Source organism: Acartia tonsa, chromosome 11, assembly GCF_053477335.1.
Source record: "Acartia tonsa isolate MP-2025a chromosome 11, ASM5347733v1, whole genome shotgun sequence".
NCBI classification, from domain to species: Eukaryota; Metazoa; Arthropoda; class Copepoda; order Calanoida; family Acartiidae; genus Acartia; species Acartia tonsa.
The window spans coordinates 23,771,576-23,796,722 of record NC_137270.1 but is presented as its reverse complement, the minus strand read 5'-3'; the positions used below and the strand labels follow the sequence as shown (position 1 = coordinate 23,796,722).

Genomic DNA, 25,147 nt, shown 5'->3' with positions numbered 1-25,147 from the left:
ATTTTTCCTTTAATTTTAGGTTTTGATACTGAAACAAAAACATCAAGTAAAGATTGTCAAGAATTACTTCAGAATATCAATTCAATTAAAGATAAATCTCTCAATTTGACTGATGATTTTAATTGCAAGCTTATCAACAGCAATCAGATCCCTGAAACAGCTACATATGAATCAGATTCCAATGATTACAATTATGTTAATGACTGCAATTTTGAAGACAATTCAGATATTGTTGAATATCATGTTGACAATGAACAAAACACTGAATATGACTTATATAAAAACTTGGCAAAAAAATGCATCATTTGTAAAGTAGAGTTTGAAACTTTCAAAGATTATGATAATCACAATTGGGAAATTCATCAGAGGAGACCTTTTTGTTTGATATGTGGCAAGTCTTTTAGGTATAGAGGCGGAATGTTAGAACACCAAAGGTTAAAGGGACATAAGGAGATACCTAATGGATGGAAGCCAGTTAAATGCAAAAGATGTGATGAGTCTGCCTTGGAAAAGATTTCTTTCAATTCTTTCATAGAATTTTGTTCCCACAATTGGGATGTTCATAAAAAGGATTGTATCAAAAACAAATCTCTCAATTGGATTGATGATTTTAATCCAGAAATTGATGAACAAGCCAGTGAATGTGATTATAAAAACCTGGCAAAAAATTGTATCATTTGTAAAGTTTATAATCATAATTGGGAAATTCATCAGAAGAGGCCTTTTTGTGAGATATGTGGCAAGTCTTTCAAGTATAGAGGCGGATTGTTAGAACATCAAAGGTTGAAGGGACATACGAAGAAACCTATTGGATGGAAGCCATTTAAATGCGAAATATGTGAAAATGTTTCTTTCAATTCTTTCGAAGAATTTTTTTCCCACAATTGGGATGTTCACCAAAATGATTGTTTAAAAATTAATTCTCTCAATTGTACTGATAATTTCAAGTTCAAAGCTATCAACAGCAATGAGGTCTTTGATAAAGATACAAATAAATTAGAATTAAATGACAATGATGGTGATTTTAATGACAGCAATTTTGAAGATAATCCAGAAATTGCTAAAGGTTGTGTTGACATTGAACAAGCCAGTGAATGTGACTTTGAAAATTTGACAAAAACATCAAGTAAAGAATGTCAAGTATTACATGATAATATCAAATCAATTAAAGATGAATCTCTCAATTGGACTGATGATTATAGTTGCAAGCTTATCAACAGCAACCAGATCCCTGAAACAGCTACATATGAATCAGATTCAAATGATTACAATGATATTAATGACTGCAATTTTGAAGATAATTCAGATATTGATGAAGATTATGTTGACAATAAACAAACCAGTGAATCTGATAATGATTATGTTAACAATGAACAAAACACTGAATCAGACAATAAAAACTTAACAAAAAAATGCATCATTTGTAAAGTTAAGTTTAAATTTTTCACAGATTATGATCAACACAATTGGGAAATTCATCAGAAGAGACCTTTTTGTGATTTATGTGGCAAGTCATTTAAGTATAGAGATGGTTTGTTAGAACATCAAAGGTTAAAGGGACATAAGGAGGTACCTAATGGATGGAAGCCATTTAAATGCAAAAGATGTGATGAGTCTGCATTGGAAAAGATTTCTTTTAATTCTTACATAGAATTTTGTTCCCACAATTGGGATGTTCATAAAAATGATTGTATCAATATCAATGTTGGTGATTTTAATGACAGTATTTTTGAAGATAATCCAGAAATTGGTAAAGGTTGCGTTGACAATAAACAAGCCCGTGAAGGTGATTATAAAAACTTAGCAAAAAAATGTATCATTTGTAAAGTAGAGTTTAATCATTTCAAAGATTATGATAATCACAATCTAGAAATTCACCAGAGGAGACCTTTTTGTGATTTGTGTGGTAAGTCATTTAATTATAGAGGTGGAATGTTAGAACATCAAAAGTTAAAGGGACATAAGAAGATACCTTTTGGATGGAAGCCATTTAAATGCGAAATATGTGATGAGGCTGCCATGGAAAATGTTACTTTTAATTCTTACATAGAATTTTGTTCCCACAATTGGGATGTTCATAAAAATGATTATATCAAAAATAAAAACAACAAAGAAATACATTCAGAACATGATCCAATTCAATGCCATGACTGTGGGGAATTTTTCAAAAGTAAGCTTTCTCTAGTGTATCACAGGAGAATAAAGCATGCAGGTCAAAAGAAGGAGAAAAGATATTCATGTGAAATATGTGGTAAAGGACTTTCTACTAAAGGGATTCTTAAGCAACATAAATTGACACATATAAATAGGGAGAAGTCAATTTTGTGCAACATATGTGGAAAGCGTTTTTTTACACAATATTTGTTAAAAAAACATTTAAGGTACCACACAGATGAAAGACCATATCCTTGTTCAATCTGTGGTATAAGTTTTAAAGTTAAATGTGATCTGAAAAGGCACATGATAATACACACAGGTGAAAGACCATATTCATGTGATGTTTGCAGCAAAACATTTAGGCAGGTAGGGGATTTAATAGTTCACAAAAGAATACACACAGGAGAGAAACCATATTCTTGTGAATTATGTCAGAAAGCATTCTATTCAAATAGTGAATTGACTAAGCATAACAAAACATCTGAACACTTGAATATGATATCTAAAATTGATATTGATGGCCTTGATGAACTCTAGATCTTTGTATATTTTATCTTTGTACACGGTGTTTCAAAAAACACTGCGTTTTCCTGTTTTGGGAAACAACCTGAAGGAGTAAACAAAAATATTTTTATTTCCATATTCTCTGTACAAATGTACATAACATTTACTTAAGGTGTTTTTTGATATATCTATGTGGCTGTACTGATCATAGACGTCCAAGGGGGGTGGGTAAAGTGGCGATTCCCCCCCCCCCCAAAAAAAAAAAATTTAATCCTGGGGGTAAATTTTGAGGGCCCTGCCAACAGATTTCAGGGGGCGTCGCGCGCCATTTTACCCCCCCCTCAAAAAAGCGAATTACCCCCCCTTAAAAAAATTCCCCCCCCCCCGAAAAAAAAATAAAAACCTTGGACGTCCCTTGTACTGACAAGTACAAGTACATGTAGGGTAAAAATGCCTGATGCTAAAACTGTTATAACTATTAGATATAATTAACTTATTTATTTTGTAACATATTGGTTTAAAAGTACAATATTAAAGTAGTTAAAGGTTAAATCAATGTCCCAATTTGAGATTTATTACATATTTTCTTTCTTTGGCCCATGAAAACAGCTTTTTAGGAAATTCAGAGTATTGTTTTTTCCATTTCTCTCTTGCAAAGTCATTTTTCATAAAAGATCTCTTTTAACACTGTGTGCATTGATATATAAAACAAGTCACATTTTATTTCATTTTAATATCTTAATAAATAAGCCAGTTATCTTGGTTTGAAATTGACGCTAAAAGTGCTCTTTCTTTAATTAAGTTTTATGAGTTAATCTGTTATGACCTGTCAATCAAAATTAAGAGATTTCAGGGGGAGGGGAGATGAACGAACATGAGAGTTTTTAATAATAAGAATCAAAATTCAATCAATAAGAAAATTGATTTTTGTTTTTAAAAAAATGTATTTTAAATTAAATAATAAATGTAACTATTAGAATATTTTGTTGTGCATGCTATAATATTGTTTTCAAGTAAAAAGAAGATTTTAATTGAAAGTTATATCATAAAATTCCAAGAATACAGTAACGCACACACTATTTGAATTCTTTGGGGATTTAAAAAGCGGTGTTGTTTTAAGAGATACTAAAAAACACTTTTATAAGTTTCCCAAAACCGAAAAACGCAGTTTTTTTAAACACCCTGTATATTTATAGATGTATATTTTATTTTTGTTATGACAATCAACACCTAAAATGAACATTATAATTATGTGTTTACTAGCACTTAAATTTTATAAAAAAGGAAACCAAAACGTTGCTAGATAATAAGGTTATGATGAGTACTATATAGATCATGTAATAGAAGTATCAAAAACAATTAGTAACACTTTAGACTGCTTTAAAATCATTTATAACCAAATTAAAATGGTTATTTAGAACATAAAATTGAAAAAAATTCATATTTTGACGCATTAGTATATATATGTTTAATGTTAATATGTAGAAGTGAATTAGATAACACACTTATTGTTGGTATTTTTATAATGCTTGCTTTTCATGATCTTGCTCATATACATCTTCAAGAATAATTGTCATTGTGCTATTTTTATGTTTTTACTTTTTTCACAAATTAAGGGGAGGGGGGCATAATGACATTTTTTATTTTTAGGTTAGGTTAGGCAAGAAAAACCCGGCGGAAATGGGGTTTTTGGGCATTTTTTGGTCTATTTTGGTATAGAAACTTACCTTTAATTGTTTTTTTTTTTAGGTTTTTTCTTGAATACACTGTGTCTATTCCCAAGGGCATTATTTAAGACGATTCAGCAAGTCGGGAACCGACCTTTATTGGTCTTGGGGGGTGCTTTCAGGGGTTAAGTGCATTTTTTCTAAAGTTTGTGTTGTTATATACCAAAATATCAGTTTTTTGAGTTTCGGTCCCCAACTTTATGAATCATCTTGAATAATGTGTTTATGAATAGATATAGTGTATTCAAGGAAAAAACTTACGAAAAACAATAAAAGTAAGTTTTTACATCAAAATAGTCCAAAATAGACCAAAAAGGCAAAAAAATCCCATTTCCGCAGGGTTTTCTTACCTAACCTAAAATTAAAAAGATGTAGTACCTATTGCACTTGGCTTATGTACCAAGTTACAAGAATCTAGCTCAATATTTGGACCATTTTTCTTATTGTTTAAGTTCAGATGTCATTACGCCCCCCCCCCCCTCTTTTAAAATGCTTTCTCGTAATTTATATGGCCTTTTGGACCTGCAAAAGGATTGTCTATCAATAGTATTTCTATAGCAATCACATTTTAATTTACTTTATAATTCCTGTTTCAGCTTTCTGTTGATTAAAGAGAAGTATGTACGAACGAGAGCAAGTGATTCTAAGCACCTTCCAGCAGTGATTCTAAATGTTTTTTGGTGAATATACTATGTTTATGTATTATATCGTTATAACAATTTTAAAAAATAAGTTTCTTCGTGGTTTTATAAAAAAAAACTTCAAAATATTAGACGTTTTTGGGCTATATATCATCAAATATTTTGTTGAGTTCAAACTGCTGTGACACAAAAGTAAACTTTTTTAATGAAAAATGTTAATTTATGGAAAGGGATGGTAGTTTGTATTAATGTAAACAGTTTTATTAGTGTACTTTTGTAATTTACATTGCATTTGATTATGTTTTGGCGTGATATTTTATTTAAAACTTTAAACTCAACAAAACATTTGATGATATTTTATCAAAAATGTTTAGGTAACATTTCAATGTTTTATTCAAAGAAAACCGTGGTGAAGCTCATTTTTTTTATTTAGTATAACTATACCAAACATAAGTTATAACCCTAGTATATTCACAAAAATATTTAGAATCACTGCTGAAAGGTGCTTAGAATCACTTGCTCGCGTTCGTGCATAGTCCCCTTTCAAGACCATAGTCACCTCCCCCCTCCTCCCGTTCTTTTTTTTCTAATTTTGTTCATATTATTTTTTTCAATTTACATTTTTTTTCAGAATTTGATTTACCATACGTTACAATCCATGAAGAAGTTTTTAAAAAACTAGGTGGGTATGTTGATTGGTGAATTTTTTTCTTAATTTTTTTTTTGAACATATGATTTTCCTTTTTATTTAAGAATCTGAATCATAAATAGGAAATGTCTTTGTGCCTGACGGTCACTTGCCAAAGGACAATATTTTACTGTTATTTTTTATAGAGTGTGATTCAATAAAAACTGTATTTTCAGAAACAATCAATGGGAATATGGGAAAAAATAGATTATAGGTCCTTGTTCTCTACAAAATGAAAGAGTTATCTTACTTTTATCTGCTTGTAATAGAAAATCGGAAAACGCAGTTTTATTTGTATCACCCTATATATCTTGGAATTTTCCTGCAATCAAAATGTTAGATTTTTGTTTCAGCACTGCACCATACATTAAAATCCTTGTTTTTTTTAAATAATAATTATTTTTACCTATCTAATTAACATTTCTATATTTATTCTAGGAAAGCAAGATGGCGGCTACAGAGATATATTTCAAGACTGAGTACACTGATGATCAAGATTTAGAAATAGAAGGTGTCAAACACAAAAATAGTGGCAATACTAAACACATTGATTACAGGTTAAGATATTTATTTTCTGAACTTCCTTTTGCTTCTTCATTTTGCTTTCTTTCCTTACAGACTAGGATTAGTACTCACTCCCTGGCCCATTTTCTTCTGACTAATATAACAACTTTTATTTATAATATAAAGTAGAATGATGTCTGTTTGTCCGTCCCTTAAGATCTCGGTAACCACTGAACCGATCGGATTCTACTCTTCAGGGAATATTCCTACTGGTCCTGTGGTGGTTTTAGGCTATTTTCTTGGGGGGTGGGACACCCTCAACTTCCCCAAAAACAAAAATCCCCCCGTTTTTTTGGCTGAAGATTTCCTTGGTCCTTTTACGAATTTCGCCAAAAATTTCTTTTGACCACCTCTTAAGGCAAAGGCCCTAGAGGCTAGGGGCAAAGCCGCTAGTATAATATAACTTTATGCTAAAAATTTCCTGTCAGTTTATTCTGTTGGTTACCATGGCTTTGAATTGTTATTGACTGAAGAAAATTCAAGTGTCAGCCTTTTTATTTGCTGTATTTTTCCGGACTGTCTTAGTCCAAATAAACATTTAACATAATCTTCTCTTTCTCAAAGATATTTCTGACAATGGCCTAATTTATTATGTGCCATTAGTCTTTTACAGTTTGAGCACTCATAGAAAGGTTATTGAGGCCTATTTTTAAATAAATTTTGAAAGGATTTTGTAATTCTTTCAGGTATAAATTTTGAATTTCAGTGAGTTAATGGAAAAACTTGACCAAGCCAAAAGTATTACTAAAGAAGCTGTTCAAATTTGTCAAACCATGTTTTTTGAAAATAAAGGGGAAGTAGAAAATGGAGACCAATGGTTTGAAAATGTAAGTAATATTTGGCTCATTTTTATCAACAATTGTTACTTTTATAAAAAAAAATTTAAAAAAAATGCTTAGCTGAAAAGAGTTACAGCACTGATATATAAAAATTAAGTTTTTTTAATTTGAATTTCACTCAACAAAAATGTTTCTGAAAATCTTCTGTGTCTGAGATTTTGTCTTAATATGGATTGTTCAATTCAAGGCAGCTCTTAACTATAACTTGATATTATTTTGTTATTAAGATTGTTGAACCTTTGGTACAAATTCTGGATTTATTTTCCTCTTCTATCAACAATTATCAAAGTTTCTTGGAGTCTCAAGAAAAACATATTATCTATGAAGGTATGAAATATTCAAAATTACCATTTATCAATCATTATTATAAATTCTTTGTCTTTAAGCAAAACTGTTAACTACATTTATATTTTTAGGTGTTGAAACTGAAACAAAAGCAGCAAGTAAAAATTGTCAAGTATTACTTCATAATATCAAATCAATTAAAATTGAATATCTTAATTGGACTGATGATTATAGTTGCAAATTTAACAGGTCTGGGGTCTTTGTAAAAGATTCAGTTGAATCAGATTCAAATGATTGCAATGATTTGGATGACAGCAATTTTGAATACAATTCAGAAATTGATGAAGATTATGTTGACAATGAGCAAGCCAGTGAATCTGATAATGCTTATGTTGACAATGAACAAGCCAGTGAATCTGATAATGATTATGTTGACAATGAGCAAGCCAGTGAATCTGACTATAAAAACTTGGCAAAAGAATGCAAATCTTTCAGAATTTATGATGAACACAATTGGGAAATTCACCAGAAGAGACCTTTTTGTGATTTATGTGGCAAGTCATTTAAGAAAAGACAAGCCGTGTTTCAACATCAAAAGTTTATGGGACATAGGAAGATACCTATTGGATGGAAGCCATTTAAATGCGAAATATGTGATGAGGCTTCCTTGGAAAAGGTTTCTTTCAATTCTTTCATAGAATTTTTTTCCCACAATTGGAATGTTCACCAAATTGATGACAATAATGAAATTGATGAACAAGTCACTGAATCTGACTTGGCAAAAAAATGCATTATTTGCAAAGAAGATTTTAAATCTTTCAAAGATTATGATAATCACAATTGGGAAATTCATCAGAAGAGACCTTTTTGTGGTGTATGTGGCAAGTCATTTAAGTTAAGAAATGGTGTGTTACAACACCAAAAGTTAAAGGGACATAAGAAGATACCTATTGGATGGAAGCCATTTAAATGCAAAATATGTGACGAGTCCTCCTTGGAAAAGGTTACTTTCAATTCTTTCATAGAATTTTGTTTTCACAATTGGGATGTTCATAAAAATGATTGTTTCAAAAATAAATCTCTAAATAAATTACAAAGCTATTAACAGCAATCATGTCTTTGAAAAAGATACAAATAAATCAGAATCAAATGACAATGAAGGTGATTTTAATGAAGAAATTAATAAAGATTGTGTTGACAATGAACAAGCCAGTGAATGTGACTTTGAAAATTTGACAAAAACATCAAGGAAAGAATGTCAAGTATCACTTCATAATATCAATTGGGATGTTCATAAAAATGATTGTAACAATATCAAATCAGTTGAAAATGAATCTAACAATTGGACTGATGATTTTGACTGCAAACTTAACAATTGCAACCAGATCCCTGAAACAGCTACATATGATTCAGATTCAAATGATTGTAATGATTTAGATGACAGCAATTTTGAATACAATTCAGAAATTGAAGAAGATTATGTTGACAATGAACAAGCCAGTGAATCTGATAATGATTATGTTGACAATGAGCAAGCCAGTGAATCTGATAATGATTATGTTGACAATGAACAAGCCAGTGAATCTGATAATGCTTATGTTGACAATGAACAAGCCAGTGAATCTGATAATGATTATGTTGACAATGAGCAAGCCAGTGAATCTGACTATAAAAACTTGGCAAAAAAATGCTTAATTTGTAAAATAAAGTTCAAATCTTTCAGAATTTATGATGAACACAATTGGGAAATTCACCAGAAGAGACCTTTTTGTGATTTATGTGGCAAGTCATTTAAGAAAAGACAAGCCGTGTTTCAACATCAAAAGTTTATGGGACATAGGAAGATACCTATTGGATGGAAGCCATTTAAATGTGAAATATGTGATGAGGCTGTCTTGGAAAAGGTTTCTTTCAATTCTTTCATAGAATTTTTTTCCCACAATTGGAAAGTTCACCAAAATGATTGTAGACTCTCAACTAAATGTTTGAATTGCAATATTTGTAAGAAGGAGTTCCCAAGTGCTAAAAAATTGGATGAACACAAATGGGAAGCTCACCAGATAAGACCTTCTTGTGATATTTGTGGTCAGAAATTTAAAAATGGAAAGCATATTAAAAAGCACAAATTGTTACATAATAAAAGTAAATATAAGAAATTTTCTTGTGACAAATGTAATGTCAATTTTACCTCATTCAAGAATCTTGATAAACATAACTTAGATGTTCACCAATTAAAACCTTCTTGTGATATTTGTTGCAAGACTTTTTCATCTAGAAGCTATAAAGATAAACACAACAGAGAATTACATTCAGAACATGATCCCTATCAATGCCATGACTGTGGGAAATTTTTCACCATGAAGAATACTCTAGTGAATCACAGAAGACTTATGCATGAAAGGCGAGAGAATGAGGAAAAATATTCATGTGAAATATGTGGGAAAAATATGATTACTAAACAAGGTTTTGAGCAGCACAAATTGACACATATAAAAAGGGAAAAGTCATTTTTGTGCAACATATGTGGAAAGGGTTTTTTTACACCACTATTGTTAAAATCACATTCCAGGAGTCATACTGATGAAAGACCATATTCTTGTGAATTATGTGAAAAAAATTTTAAATCTAAAAAAAACCTAGACAAACATATTAGGATACACACTGGTGAGAAACCATATTCATGTGATATATGCGGCAAAGCGTTCAATCAAGATTGTGATTTACGAATTCACCAAAGAATTCATACTGGGGAGAGACCTTATTCTTGTGATTTATGTCAGAAAGCATTCTATTCAAATAGTGAATTATCTAAGCATAACAAAACATCTACACATTTGAGTATGTTATTTAAAATGGATATTGATTAAAGCATGAAAGACGAGAAAGTATGAAAAAATATTCATGTGAAATATGTGGGAAAGATCTTTCTGGTAAAACTATTCTTGAGCAGCATAAATTGACACATATAAAAAGGGAAAAGTCATTTTTGTGCAACATATGTGGAAAGGGATTTTTTACACCAAAAAATTTAAAATCACATTCAAAGAGCCACACAGATGACAAACCTTATCCTTGTGTAATCTGTGGTACATTTTTTAAAAATAAATCAGATCTGAAGAGGCACAAGTTAATACACACAGGTGAAAGACCATATTCATTTGATGTTTGCAGCAAAACATTTAGGCAGGTGGGAGATTTAACAGTACACAAAAGAATACACACAGGAGAGAAACCATATTCTTGTGAATTATGTCAGAAAGCATTCTATTCAAATAGTGAATTGACTAAGCATAACAAAACATCTGAACACTTGAATATGATATCTATGATTGATATTGATGGGCTTGATGAACTCTAGATCTTTAATTATTTTATCTTTGTATATTTATATAAGTATATCAGGGGTGTATATTCTGCACAAGATTATTTTTTTTCCCCGGCTACAAAATTTTTTTGTTTTTTTCTCCCCCGTAGTTTTTTCTCACCAAGTAGGAGGGAAAATGGAAAAATATTTAAAGAACTCTATATTTTATTTATTTTATCCCTCCTACCACACATTTTTTATTTTTTTTTACACCGAGGAGGGGGGGGGGGGGGGTATGGAAAAAATGTTTTCGTAATTTTTACATTTTTTTCCCTCCAACCACTTTTTTTTTTATCCCACCCCCCCTGAGCAGGGTCAATTTTGAAAATATACACCCCTGAAGTATATTTTATTTTTGTTTTTGCAATTAACACCTAAAACGAACATTATAATAATATGTTTACTAGCACTTGATACCTGCTTTTCCTGATCTCTGTCATATGTACCTTCCTTTTAAGGATAATTGTCATTATGCTATTTTTATGTTTTTACTTTTTTCACAAAGGTGGAGGTAGGTTGTGCTAAAATTCCGTAAAGGTGTTAGTTTTATGGCTTAAAAATAGAAGTAGAACGATAATATTCACTAAATATGTGTATTTCTTATTAAAAAGAAATATATACAAATTTTTTTTTAAAGTTAACATAAATTTTTATTGTTCTACTACTATTTTTAACTTAAAACTCACAACCTTTACAGATTTTTAGCGCAACCTACTACTTCTTTAATCTTTACAATGCTATTTCATAATTTTTAAGGCCTTTTGGACCTGCAAAATGTCTGTCAAAATAGTCTCAAAAATAGTCTCACAATAATCTCACCCCTCCCCCTCCTTTTTTTTCAAGTTTTTAATTGTTCAAATATTTTTTTAAATTTATATTTTTTTCAGAAAATTAAGATGATTTACCATATGTTACATTTCTTGAAGAAATAATAAAAACCTAGGTATGTTGATTGAAGAATTTTACTTTCACAATTATTTTTATCAAACATACAGGGGTGCATATTTTGCACAATTTTTTTCCCCTTTCAGAACTCTTTATTTTAATTAATAATTATCCACCCTCACACACAATAATTTAGTTTTTTCACCAAGGAGGGGAGAAAAATGGAAAAAATGTTTTCATTTCTCTTCATTTTTTTTCCCCAAACAACATTTTTTAGTTGTTTTGCTCCCCCCCCCCCCCCCCATTTTTGCAGGGTCAATTTTGCAGAATATACACCCCTGACATATGATTTACCTTTTTATTTGAGAATGTGAAGCATATATAGGACATGTCTGACAGTCACTTGCTGAACTGAAGAACATTATTTTACTTTATTTTTTATACAGGGTGATTCAATAAAAACTGTATTTTCCTTTTTTCAGAAACAATCAATAGGAATATGAAAAAAAATCTGTCATAGGTCCTTGTTCTTTACAAAATAAAAGGGTTATCTTAATTTTTTTTGCACGACTTCTTTCACATAGAGCATTTTGATACTATATAATATATCTATCATTGCGGCCTCATTTTTAGAGATAATAAAAGTATATATTTTATGAATTCCATTTATTTTTTCACAGAGAACAATGAAATATTATTGTTTATTTTTCTTTATTACTTCTGATTTTGTCAGAAAATCGGAAAACGCATTTTTTTTAATCGCCCGGTATATCTTCTAATTTTTCTTTAATTAAATTGTTACCTCTTTGTTTCAGCACTGCAACATTGATACATAAAAGTCCTTGTTTTGTAAATAATAATGGGGGGGGGGGGGGGGTTAATGCAACTATCTCGTAATCAATAAGTAAATGGCACTTAGAATTCGAATTTCGATCTGAAATTTTGCATGAGTAATCCTTGGTAGGTCTATTTTCCCTAAATTGAACAAAAAGTTGGAAAAGTAAAGGCTAAAGGCTCAGCTGTTTAGCCGGTTTTCGGCTATTTTAGGGCAAATCTATTATAAAGGGGGGGGGGGGGGGGGTTAATGAAACCATTCGTAATCAATGTATAAATGGCACTTAGAATTCGAATATAGATCTGAAATTTTGCATGAGTAATCCTTGGTTGGTCTATTTTCCCTAAATCGAACAAAAAGTTGAAAAAGTAACGGCTAACGGCTCAGCCGTTTAGCTATTTTTAGGGCAAATCTGACGTAAATTACGTAGAAATCAACATTTTAAAACATATTTTTGCTTTAAATCATGTGAAATGATACAAAAAACATTTTTTTAGATTTCTAGTACCAGCAATTAGCGGCTAGAATCGTTTGAAAACATTTTGGAGCATTAAAGAGTATTATATGGAGATAGGTTTCGTGATGAATTTGCATAGGAAAAAGCAAAAAAATGACAAAACGGCTGAGCCGCCAGCCGTTAGCCGTTACTTTTCCAACTTTTTTTCGATTTAGGGAAAATAGACCACTAAGGATTACTCATGCAAAATTTCAGATCTAAATTCAAATTCTAAGTGCCATTTATACATTGATTACGAGATGGTTGCATTAAACCCCCCCCCCCCCCCCCTAACGTAGGAATCAACTTTTTGAAACATATTTTTGCTTTAAATCAAGTGAAATGATACGAAAAACCATTTTGTACATTTCTAGTACCAGCAGCCGGCTAAAACGTTTGAAAACGTTTTTGAGCGGGAAAGAGTATTATGTGGAGATAGGTTTCGTGACGAATTTGCCATGAAAATATCAACAACAAAAAATGGCTAAAAGGCTGAGCCACCAGCCGTTAGCCGTTACTTTTCCAACTTTTGTTCGATTTAGGGAAAATACACGTAACAAGGATTACTCATGGAAAATTTCAGATCGAAATTCGAATTTTAAGTGCCATTTATGAGATGGTTGCATTACCCCCCCTCCCCCCTCATTAATATAATATCTAATTAACATTTACATATTTATTCTAGGAAAGCAACATGGCGGCTACAGAGACATATTTCAAAACAGAGTACACTGATGATCAAGATTTAGAAATAGAAGATGTTAAAGGCAGAATTATTGGCAATACTGATGAACATAAACACATTGATTACAGGTTAAAGAATTAATTAGACTCTAGGCTGTCAGCATTTGACTTGTTTAGCCCCCTATTTCTCATTATTTGACAGTGTTTTAAATTATTTTCTCATACGTAAATATATTTTTTAGAAAAACCTTCACTTCTTTATTTCAAATAAAAAAACTGCCATTACCCTTTTCTTGATTCCCTAAGGTCTTTTTTGTCACTCTGCTCAGAGACGTCTAAAGATGGGGGGGGGGGGGGGGTGAAAGGTATATTTATTCCCCCTAAATAGGAATCATCTCCCCCATGAGATTTTCCCAACAAAACAAAATAAAGCTTGGACGTCCTTGCCTCTGAATTCTCCTCTTTCCTGGCCACTTCCAGAGATTTTTTTTTATAAACAGTTTAAGGACTCAGAGTGTAATGATCTATACGAGCCATTAATCTATTTTTAATTATAAGGGGGGGGGGCGAAAGTGACACTTTTTGAAACCAAAACTTAAAGTCAACAAAGGAACTCAACTAAAAAAAGAGTTACAGGTCTGAGATTTTGCATGGCAGTTGCTTTATAGGGGTAAAATATGGAACTGTGAAGAAACGGCGGCGCAACCGCCGAAAACCGCCGTTTCCCGCCGAATTTTTTTTTGCCTTTTCTCGGTGGTTTTCGGCGGTTGCGACGCCGTTTCTTCACAGTTCCATATTGTACCCCTATAAAGCAACTGCCATGCAAAATGTCAGACCTGTAACTCTTTTTTTAGTTGAGTTCCTTTGACTTTTAGTTTTGGTTTCAAAAGGTGTCACTTTCCCCCCCCCCCTCCCTTTGAGAAGATTTTAAAAGAAGTAGATATTGGTTTCAGATTTGTTTTTTAATAAAAAATTTTAATTTCAGGGAATTGACACAAAAACTTGTCCAAGCCAAAAGTATTACCAAAGAAGCTGTTCAAGTTTGTCAAAACATATTTTTGGAAAATGCAAGGGAAGTAGATATTGGAGACCAATGGTTTGAAAATGTAAGTATGTTCTTAAAGAAGGTGTCTTAACTTTTTTGATTTTTACCTATTTGAAATAGCTAGTCGGTGTTTTTAGTAAGTAGTAGATGTAAAATGGCCCATAGAATTTAGATATGCAATCGGTTTTTGTAGACCTCTTATTTTTGAAGTAATTTAAGTTTTTTTTTATAAGAAAAAATAAGTGGGTTTTAAGTTACTAAAACGCAACCAAAAAAGAAGAAAATTGCCATTACAAACAAAAAAAGTAAGATCTTTAATTTGACACCTTACTTTTTGAATTCTGTCGGGTAATTATTGAAAAAAACGATTCTTTTGAACCTCGGTTTAATCAAAACTTTGAACTTAAATATATCCTAAAACAGGCATAAAAAATATTGGTTCGTATATACCTTTAGAATCAGAAAAATATTACAAATCCATTGTAAGCAAAATTGAAAAAAAGTAAAAAAAAATGTTAGAAAAATGGCCAAACATATTATATAATACAGGCAACACTTTACCCCCATTCACATTTTTACTCTCAAAAAAAAAGGATTTAAGATGGTGAAAGGGAATGGGGGGGGGGGGGGAGTTATTTTCATATAATTTTTTTATTGTAGTTTATTTTTTTATTTTGTAAACTTTTTATTTCAATTTTGCTTAGAATGGATTCGTAATATTTTTCTCATTCTGAAGGTATATATAAACAACTATTTCTTAGGCCTGTGTTATGATATATTTAAGTTCAAAGTTTTTATTCTCCTGGGTTAAAAAAATGGATTTCTTCAATAATTACTCAACAGAATTCTAAAAGTAAGGTGTCAAATTAAAGATCTTACTATTCTTGTTCATAATGGCAATTTTCTTCTTTTTTTTGTAGCGTTTTAGTACCTTAAAACCTACTTAATTTTTTAAAAAACTTAAATTACTTCAAAAATAAGAGGTTTACATAAAAACGATTGCATATCTAAAATCTATAGGCAAATTTACATCTACCTACTACTTACTAAAAACACCGACTAGCTATTTTAAATTAAAATCAAAAAGATAGGACACTTTTTGTACTAACTAAATCTTCAACTGTGTTACAAAACTTATTAATATATAAAAGGGGTGTATATTCTGCACAATATATTATTTTTTTCTTTGACTGCAAATTATTGCATTACAACCCCCCCCCCCCCCTAGTCTTTTCTCCCAAGGAGGGGAAAATAGAAAAATGTTTCCATTATTCTTTATTGATTTTTTAACCCTTACATATTTTTATAGCCGCCCCCCCCCCCCCCCCCCTTTAACCGGGGATTCCATGCAGAATATGCACCTCTACAATGAGATGAGGGAAAGGGGGTTGGAGGGCATAAGTATAAATTTTCTTGTTTGAATTCAAAATAGATTTGTAATATAATCTGATAAAAACTTTGTTTAATTAAGATTGTTGAACCTTTGGTACAAATTCTGGATTTATTTTCCTCTTCTATGAACAAATATCGAAGTTTTTTGAAGTCTCAAGAAAATCATATCATCCATGACGGTATGAAATATTTGATATTTTCATTTATCAATCTTTATCAAGTTTTTTTTACCTACTTATTTTTTTTGTTTGCATATTTTTCTTGGTTTACAAAACTATTGATTTTTCCTTTAATTTTAGGTTTTGATACTGAAACAAAAACATCAAGTAAAGATTGTCAAGAATTACTTCAGAATATCAATTCAATTAAAGATAAATCTCTCAATTTGACTGATGATTTTAATTGCAAGCTTATCAACAGCAATCAGATCCCTGAAACAGCTACATATGAATCAGATTCCAATGATTACAATTATGTTAATGACTGCAATTTTGAAGACAATTCAGATATTGTTGAATATCATGTTGACAATGAACAAAACACTGAATATGACTTATATAAAAACTTGGCAAAAAAATGCATCATTTGTAAAGTAGAGTTTGAAACTTTCAAAGATTATGATAATCACAATTGGGAAATTCATCAGAGGAGACCTTTTTGTTTGATATGTGGCAAGTCTTTTAGGTATAGAGGCGGAATGTTAGAACACCAAAGGTTAAAGGGACATAAGGAGATACCTAATGGATGGAAGCCAGTTAAATGCAAAAGATGTGATGAGTCTGCCTTGGAAAAGATTTCTTTCAATTCTTTCATAGAATTTTGTTCCCACAATTGGGATGTTCATAAAAAGGATTGTATCAAAAACAAATCTCTCAATTGGATTGATGATTTTAATCCAGAAATTGATGAACAAGCCAGTGAATGTGATTATAAAAACCTGGCAAAAAATTGTATCATTTGTAAAGTTAAGTTTGAAACTTTCAAAGATTATGATAATCATAATTGGGAAATTCATCAGAAGAGGCCTTTTTGTGAGATATGTGGCAAGTCTTTCAAGTATAGAGGCGGATTGTTAGAACATCAAAGGTTGAAGGGACATAAGAAGATACCTATTGGATGGAAGCCATTTAAATGCGAAATATGTGAAAATGTTTCTTTCAATTCTTTCGAAGAATTTTTTTCCCACAAATGGGATGTTCACCAAAATGATTGTTTAAAAATTAATTCTCTCAATTGTACTGATAATTTTAACTTCAAAGCTATCAACAGCAATGAGGTCTTTGATAAAGATACAAATAAATTAGAATTAAATGACTATGATGGTGATTTTAATGACAGCAATTTTGAAGATAATCCAGAAATTGCTAAAGGTTGTGTTGACATTGAACAAGCCAGTGAATGTGACTTTGAAAATTTGACAAAAACATCAAGTAAAGAATGTCAAGTATTACTTCATAATATCAAATCAATTAAAGATGAATCTCTCAATTGGACTGATGATTATAGTTGCAAACTTATCAACAGCAATCAGATCCCTGAAACAGCTACATATGAATCAGATTCAAATGATTACAATGATATTAATGACTGCAATTTTGAAGATAATTCAGATATTGATGAAGATTATGTTGACAATAAACAAACCAGTGAATCTGATAATGATTATGTTAACAATGAACAAAACACTGAATCAGACAATAAAAACTTAACAAAAAAATGCATCATTTGTAAAGTTAAGTTTAAATTTTTCACAGATTATGATCAACACAATTGGGAAATTCATCAGAAGAGACCTTTTTGTGATTTATGTGGCAAGTCATTTAAGTATAGAGATGGTTTGTTAGAACATCAAAGGTTAAAGGGACATAAGGAGGTACCTAATGGATGGAAGCCAGTTAAATGCAAAAGATGTGATGAGTCTGCATTGGAAAAGATTTCTTTTAATTCTTACATAGAATTTTGTTCCCACAATTGGGATGTTCATAAAAATGATTGTATCAATATCAATGTTGGTGATTTTAATGACAGTATTTTTGAAGATAATCCAGAAATTGGTAAAGGTTGCGTTGACAATAAACAATCCCGTGAAGGTGATTATAAAAACTTAGCAAAAAAATGTATCATTTGTAAAGTAGAGTTTAATCATTTCAAAGATTATGATAATCACAATCTAGAAATTCACCAGAGGAGACCTTTTTGTGATTTGTGTGGTAAGTCATTTAATTATAGAGGTGGAATGTTAGAACATCAAAAGTTAAAGGGACATAAGAAGATACCTATTGGATGGAAGCCATTTGAATGCGAAATATGTGATGAGGCTGCCTTGGAAAAGGTTTCTTTTAATTCTTACATAGAATTTTGTTCCCACAATTGGGATGTTCATAAAAATGATTATATCAAAAATAAAAACAACAAAGAAATACATCCAGAACATGATCCCATTCAATGCCATGACTGTGGGGAATTTTTCAAAAGTAAGCATGCTCTAGTGTATCACAGGAGAATAAAGCATGCAGGTCAAGAGAAGGAGAAAAGATATTCATGTGAAATATGTGGTAAAGGACTTTCTACTAAAGGGATTCTTAAGCAACATAAATTGACACATATAATGAGGGAGAAGTCAATTTTGTGCAACATATGTGGAAAGAGTTTTTTTACACAATATTTGTTAAAAAAACATTTAAGGTACCACACAGATGAAAGACCATATCCTTGTTCAATCTGTGGTATAAGTTTTAAAGTTAAATGTGATCTGAAAAGGCACATGATAATACACACAGGTGAAAGACCATATTCATGTGATGTTTGCAGCAAAACATTTAGGCAGGTGGGGGATTTAATAGTTCACAAAAGAATACACACAGGAGAGAAACCATATTCTTGTGAATTATGTCAGAAAGCATTCTATTCAAATAGTGAATTGACTAAGCATAACAAAACATCTGAACATTTGAATATGATATCTATGATTGATATTGATGGCCTTGATGAACTCTAGATCTTTAAATATATTATCTTTGTACACAGTGTTTAAAAAAAAACTGCGTTTTCTGGTTTTAGGAAACAACCCGAAGGAGTACGAAAAAAATAATTATGTGTCCATATTCTCTGTACGAATGTACTTTACATTTTCTTAAGGTGTTTTTTTATATCTATTAAAATGTGGCGTTACTGATAAGTACATGTAGGGTAAAAATGCCTGATGCTAAAACTGTGATAACTATTAGATGTAATTAACTTATTTATTTTGTAACATATTGGTTGAAAAGTACAAAATTAAAGTAGTAAAAGGTTAAATCAATGTCCCCATTTGAGATTTATTACATATTTTCCTTCTTTGGTCCATGAAAACAGCTTTTTAGGAAATTCAGTGTATTGTTTTTTCCATTTCTCTCTTGAAAAGTCATTTTTCATAAAAGATCTCTTTTAACACTGTGTGCATTGATATATAAAACAAGTCACTTTTTATTTCATTTTAATATCTTAATAAATAAGCAAGTTATCTTGGTTTGAAATTGACGCTAAAAGTGCTCTTTCTTTAATTAAGTTTTATGAGTTAATCTGTTATGATCTGTCAATCAAAATTAAGAGATTACAGGGGGAGGGGAGATGAACGAACATGAGAGTTTTTAATACTAAGAATCAAAATTCAATCAATAAGAAAATTGATTTTTGTTTTTAAAAAAATGTATTTTAAATTAAATAATAAATGTAACTATTAGAATATTTTGTTATGCATGCTATAATATTGTTTTCAAGTAAAAAGAAGATTTTAATTCAAAGTTATATCATAAAATTCCCAGAATACAGTAACGCACACACTATTTGAATTCTTTGGGGATTTAAAAAGCGGTGTTGTTTTAAGAGATACTAAAAAACACTTTTATAAGCTAAATGCATATTTTTATAGAGAATATGGACATTTAATTATTTTTTTCATACTCTTACTGGCTGTTTCCCAAAACCGGAAAACGCAGTTTTTTTAAACACCCTGTATATTTATAAATGTATATTTTATTTTTGTTATGACAATCAACACCTAAAATGAACATTATAATTATGTGTTTACTAGCACTTAAATTTTATAAAAAAGGAAACCAAAACGTTGCTAGATAATAAGGTTATGATGAGTACTATGTAGATCATGTAATAGAAGTATCAAAAACAATTAGAAACACTTTAGATAGCTTTAAAATCATATATAACCAAATTAAAACGGATATTTAGATCATTAAATTGAAAAAAAATCATGTTTTAACGCATCAATACATTTAATTATATAACACACTTATTGTTGATGTTTTTATAATGCTTGCTTTTCATGATCTTGGTCTTATACGTCTTCAAGAATAATTGTCATTGTGCTATTTTTATGTTTTTACTTTTTTCACAAATTAATCTTTTTAAATGCTCCTTTGTAATTTTTAAGGCCTTTTGGAATGCAAAATGTCTACCTTACAATAAACTTACCCCTCCCCCTTCTTTTTTTCAAGTTTTTAATTGTTCAAATATTTTTTTATATTTTTTTCAGAAAATTAAGTTGATTTACCCTATGTTACATTTCATGAAGAAATAATAAATACCTAAGTATGTTGATTGAAGAATTTTACTTTTACAATTATTTTTATCAAACTTACTGGGGTGCATATTTTGCACATGAGAAATTTTTTTTCCTCTCCTGGTTTTTTTCAAGCAAGGAAGGGGAAATAATGGAAAAATAATTTCAGAACTCTTTATCTTATTTATAGTATCCCCCTCACACACATTATTTTATTTTTTTCACCAAGGAGGGGAGAAAAATGGGAAAAAATGTTTTCAATTCTCTTCATTTATTATTTTTTCCCCCAACAACATTTTTTAGTTGTTTTGCTCCCCCCCCCCCCCCAAATTTTGCAGGGTCAATTTTGCAGAATATACACCCCTATCATATGATTTTCCTTTTTATTTAAGAAGCTAAATCATATATAGGACATATCTTTGTGCCTGACAGTCACTTGCTGAAGGACAATATTTTACTGTTATTTTCAAAAAGGGTGATTAAAAAAAAATGTATTTTCCTTTATTCAGAAACAGTCAATGGGAATATGGAAAAAAAAATTATAGGTTTTTTGTTTCAGCACTGCAACATTGTAACATAAAAGTCTTTTTTTTGTAAATGATAATATTTTTTATTTTTATATTTACAAATTTATTCTAGGAAAGCAAGATGGCGGCTACAGAGATATATTTCAAGACTGAGTACACTGATGATCAAGATTTAGAAATAGAAGATATTAAACACAAAATTAGTGGCAATACTGATGAACATAAAGACATTGATTACAGGTTAAGATATTTACTTTATGAACTTCCTGCTGCTCTTTTATTTAGCATTCTTTTTCTTACAAATAGGTATTTTTAGATATTATTACATCCCTCCCAGTTATTTCCTTTCCTGACTTATATGACTACATTAACTTCATACAGACAATTTCCTGGCAGTTTATTCTTGTGGTTTTAATAGCAATTAAGAAAATTCAAGTGCCAGTCCTTTTATATGAATTTTTTTCTGAATATCTTACTCATTACCCCTTTTAAAGTTATTTAATTTAGTGAGTTGATGGAAAAACTTGACCAAGCCAAAAGTATTACCAAAGAAGCTGTTCAAGTTTGTCAAACCATGTTCTTGGAAAATAATGGGAAAGTAGAAAATGGAGACCAATGGTTTGAAAATGAAAGTATTTTTTTTGTTCTCTTTTCCCAAAATTATTACTTTCAATTAAAACATAAAACACAAAATCCTTAGCTGAAAAGTGTCAAAGCATTAGAAATTTCTATTTTTTCTAATTTTAAAATTCTAAAATCTTCTGTGTCTGAGATTTTGTCTTTTGTTAAATTATTTCAATTCATATAACAATAACTTGATATTAATTTGTTATTTAGATTGTTGAACCTTTGGTACAAATTCTGGATTTATTTTCCTCTTCTATAAACAATTATCAAAGCTTTATGAAGTCTCAAAAAAATCATATCATCCATGAAGGTATGAAATATTTATTAATTCCATTTATTAATCATTATAATAGAATCTTGGTCAACAAAACTATTAACTATTAATTACATCTATTTTTTAGGTGTTGATACTGAAACAAAAGCAGAAAGTAAAAATTGTCAAGTATTACTTTATAATATCAAATCAATTAAAAATGAATCACTCAATTGGACTGGTGATTTTAATTGCAGATATAACAGTTCTGAGGTTTTTGTAAAAGATTCATTTGAATCAGATTCTAATGAATACAATGATTTAGTTGACAGCAATTTTGAACAAGCCAGTGAAAGTGATTATAAAACCTTGGCAAAAAATTGTATCATTTGTAAAGTAGAGTTTAAATCTTTCAAAGATTATGATAATCACAATTGGGAAATACATCAGAAGAGACCTTTTTGTGATTTATGTGGCAAGTCATTTAAGTTTAGAAATGGTTTGTCTAATCACCAAGATTTAAAGGGTCATAAGAAGATACCTATTGGATGGAAGCCATTTAAATGCGAAATCTGTGATGAGTCCTCCTTGGAAAAGGTTTCTTTCAATACTTTCATAGAATTTTGTTCCCACAATTGGGATGTTCACCAAATTGATGACAATCCAGATATTGATGAACAAGTCACTGAATCTGACTACAAAAACTTGGCAAAAAAATGCATCATTTGTAAAGTAGAGTTTAAATCTTTCAAATATTATGATCAACACAATTGGGAAATTCATCAAAAGAGACCTTTTTGTGATTTATGTGGCAAGTCCTATACCTTTAGAAAAGGTGTGTTTAATCACCAAGATCTAAAGGGACATAAGAAGATACCTCTTAAATGGAAGCCATTTAAATGTGAAGTATGTGATGAGTCCTCTTTGGAAAATGTTTCTTTTAATTCTTTCATAGAATTTTGTTTTCACAACTGGGAAGTTCACCAAAATGATTGTACCAATAGCAAATCAATTAAAAATAAACCTCTTAATTGTACTGATGATTTTAATTGCAAAGCTATCAACAGCAATCAGGTCTTTGAAAAAGATACAATTGAATCAGAATTAAATGACTTTGAAGGTGATTTTATTGACAGCAATTATAAACATAATCTAAATATTGATGAAGATTATGTTAAAAATGAACAAGCCAGTGAAAACGACTTTGAAAATTTGACAAAAAATTGCTTCATTTGTAAATTAAAGTTCAAATCTTTCAAAGATTATGACAATCACAATTGGGAAATTCACCAAAAGAGACCTTTTTGTGATTTATGTGGCAAGTCCTATACGTTTAGAAATGGTGTGTTAGAACACCAAAAGTTAAAGGGACATAAGAAGATACCTATTGGATGGAAGCCATTTGAATGTGAAATATGTGATGAGTCCTCCTTGGAAAAAGTTTCTTTCAATTCTTACATAGAATTTTGTTCCCACAATTGGGATGTTCATAAAAATGATTGTAACAATATCAAATCAGTTGAAAATGAATCTAACAATTGGACTGATGATTTTGATCGCAAACTTAGCAATAGCAATCAGATCCCTGAAACAGCTACATATGATTCAGATTCAAATGATGTTAATGAATGCAAATTTGAAGACAATTTAGATATAGATGAAGATTGTATTAAGAAGGAACAAAACATTGAATCTGAGTATAAAAATTTGGCAAAAAAATGCATTATTTGTAAAGTAAAGTTCAAAACTTTCAGAACTTATGATAATCACAATTGGGAAATTCACCAGAAGAGACCTTTTTGTGATTTATGTGGCAAGTCATTTAAGAAAAGACATGCCGTGATTCAACACCAAAATTATAATGGACATATTGGATGGAAGCTATTCAGATGCAAAATATGTGATGAGGCTGCCTTAGAAGAGGTTTCTTTCAATTCTTTCATAGAATTTTTTTCCCACAATTGGAAAGTTCATGAAAATGATTGTAGACTCTCATCTAAATGTTGTAATTGCAATATTTGTAAGGAGGAGTTCCCAAGCTCTAAAAAATTGGATGAACACAATTGGGAAGCTCACCAGATAAGACCTTCTTGTGATATTTGTGGTCAACAATTTATATTTAGAGAACATATTGAAAAGCACAAATTGTTACATAATAAAAATAAAAATAAGAAGTTTTCTTGTGACAAATGTAATATAAATTTTACCTCATTCAAGAATCTTGATAAACATAACTTAGATGTTCACCAATTAAAACTGTCATGTGATATTTGTGGCAAGACTTTTAAGAATAGAGACTATAAAAGAAAACACAACAAAGAAATTCATCTACAACTTAAACCATTTCAATGCCATGACTGTGGGGAAGTTTTCGCCAGAAAGACGAATCTAGTGAATCACAGAAGACTTATGCATGAAAGGCGAGAGAATGAGGAAAAATATTCATGTGAAATATGTGGGAAAAATATGATTACTAAACAAGGTTTTGAGCAGCACAAATTGACACATATAAAAAGGGAAAAGTCATTTTTGTGCAACATATGTGGAAGGGGTTTTTTTACACCACGATTGTTAAAATCACATTCCAGGAGTCACACGGATGAAAGACCATATTCTTGTGAATTATGTGAAAAAAAATTTAAATCTAAAGAAAACCTAGACAAACATATTAGGATACACACTGGTGAGAAACCATATTCATGTGATATATGCGGCAAAGCGTTCAATCAAGATTGTGATTTAAGAATTCACCAAAGAATTCATACTGGAGAGAGACCTTATTCTTGTGATTTATGTCAGAAAGCATTCTATTCAAATAGTGAATTATCAAAGCATAACAAAACACCTACACATTTGAGTATGTTATTTGAAATGAATATTGATGGCCTTGATTAACTATAAAGCTTAAAATATTTTTTCATTAATACACTTAACCAATTTTCAGAAAGTATGAATTAAAAGATGTAACAATTATGAAAATCATTTTCTTTAAGTGAGACGATTTGACAAAGTCTTCACAGGGGCTAGGTCTCGTGCTCTGTTACTCTAGAGAGGTGAGTGAGATTCAAAATACAAT

At 30.4% G+C, this 25,147-nt stretch overlaps 3 protein-coding genes across 11 annotated transcripts in view; all 3 read left to right on the top strand.

The window, feature by feature from the left end:
- The window catches only part of LOC145331603 (uncharacterized), a 140,564-nt gene extending 134,908 nt beyond the window's left edge, over window positions 1–5,656 (top strand). The window contains exons 6-7 of one of the 4 annotated variants that reach the window (XM_080176361.1): window positions 20–2,715; window positions 3,858–5,656. In XM_080176361.1, coding sequence (XP_080032487.1) covers window positions 20–2,694 — 2,675 coding nt within the window. In that variant the 3' untranslated portion in view covers window positions 2,695–2,715; window positions 3,858–5,656. Of the gene's footprint in view, window positions 1–19 lie in introns of all 4 variants that reach the window. The other 3 variants (XM_080176360.1, XM_080176359.1, XM_080176362.1) reach the window with 3 other exon arrangements.
- On the top strand, window positions 5,651–11,660 carry LOC145331609 (uncharacterized). Its single transcript, XM_080176375.1, has 5 exons — window positions 5,651–5,711; window positions 6,156–6,274; window positions 6,988–7,108; window positions 7,348–7,447; window positions 7,537–11,660. The coding sequence occupies exons 2-5, from the start codon at window positions 6,165–6,167 to the stop codon at window positions 8,508–8,510; spliced, it is 1,305 nt and encodes a 434-aa protein (XP_080032501.1). The 5' UTR covers window positions 5,651–5,711; window positions 6,156–6,164; the 3' UTR covers window positions 8,511–11,660.
- Window positions 11,609–25,147, top strand: part of LOC145331602 (uncharacterized) — a 20,710-nt gene continuing 7,171 nt past the window's right edge. The window contains exons 1-5 of one of the 6 annotated variants that reach the window (XM_080176355.1): window positions 11,609–11,712; window positions 13,671–13,798; window positions 14,655–14,775; window positions 16,186–16,285; window positions 16,406–20,672. In XM_080176355.1, coding sequence (XP_080032481.1) covers window positions 13,680–13,798; window positions 14,655–14,775; window positions 16,186–16,285; window positions 16,406–19,104 — 3,039 coding nt within the window. In that variant the 5' untranslated portion in view covers window positions 11,609–11,712; window positions 13,671–13,679 and the 3' untranslated portion in view covers window positions 19,105–20,672. Of the gene's footprint in view, window positions 11,713–13,670; window positions 13,799–14,654; window positions 14,776–16,185; window positions 16,286–16,405; window positions 20,694–21,303; window positions 21,432–21,685; window positions 21,824–22,028; window positions 22,129–22,219; window positions 25,019–25,147 lie in introns of those variants that run through there. The other 5 variants (XM_080176354.1, XM_080176353.1, XM_080176357.1 and 2 more) reach the window with 5 other exon arrangements.

What these genes read in the sequence shown, in the direction of transcription:
- LOC145331609 (XM_080176375.1), top strand. Translation starts at nt 6,165, where the DNA reads ATGGCGGCTACAGAGATATATTTCAAGACTGAGTACACTGATGATCAA. An exon ending in ACTAAACACATTGATTACAG is followed by an intron (nt 6,275 to 6,987) that starts GTTAAGATATTT and finishes TTTGAATTTCAG; the next exon opens with TGAGTTAATGGAAAAACTTG. An exon ending in GAGACCAATGGTTTGAAAAT is followed by an intron (nt 7,109 to 7,347) that starts GTAAGTAATATT and finishes TTTGTTATTAAG; the next exon opens with ATTGTTGAACCTTTGGTACA.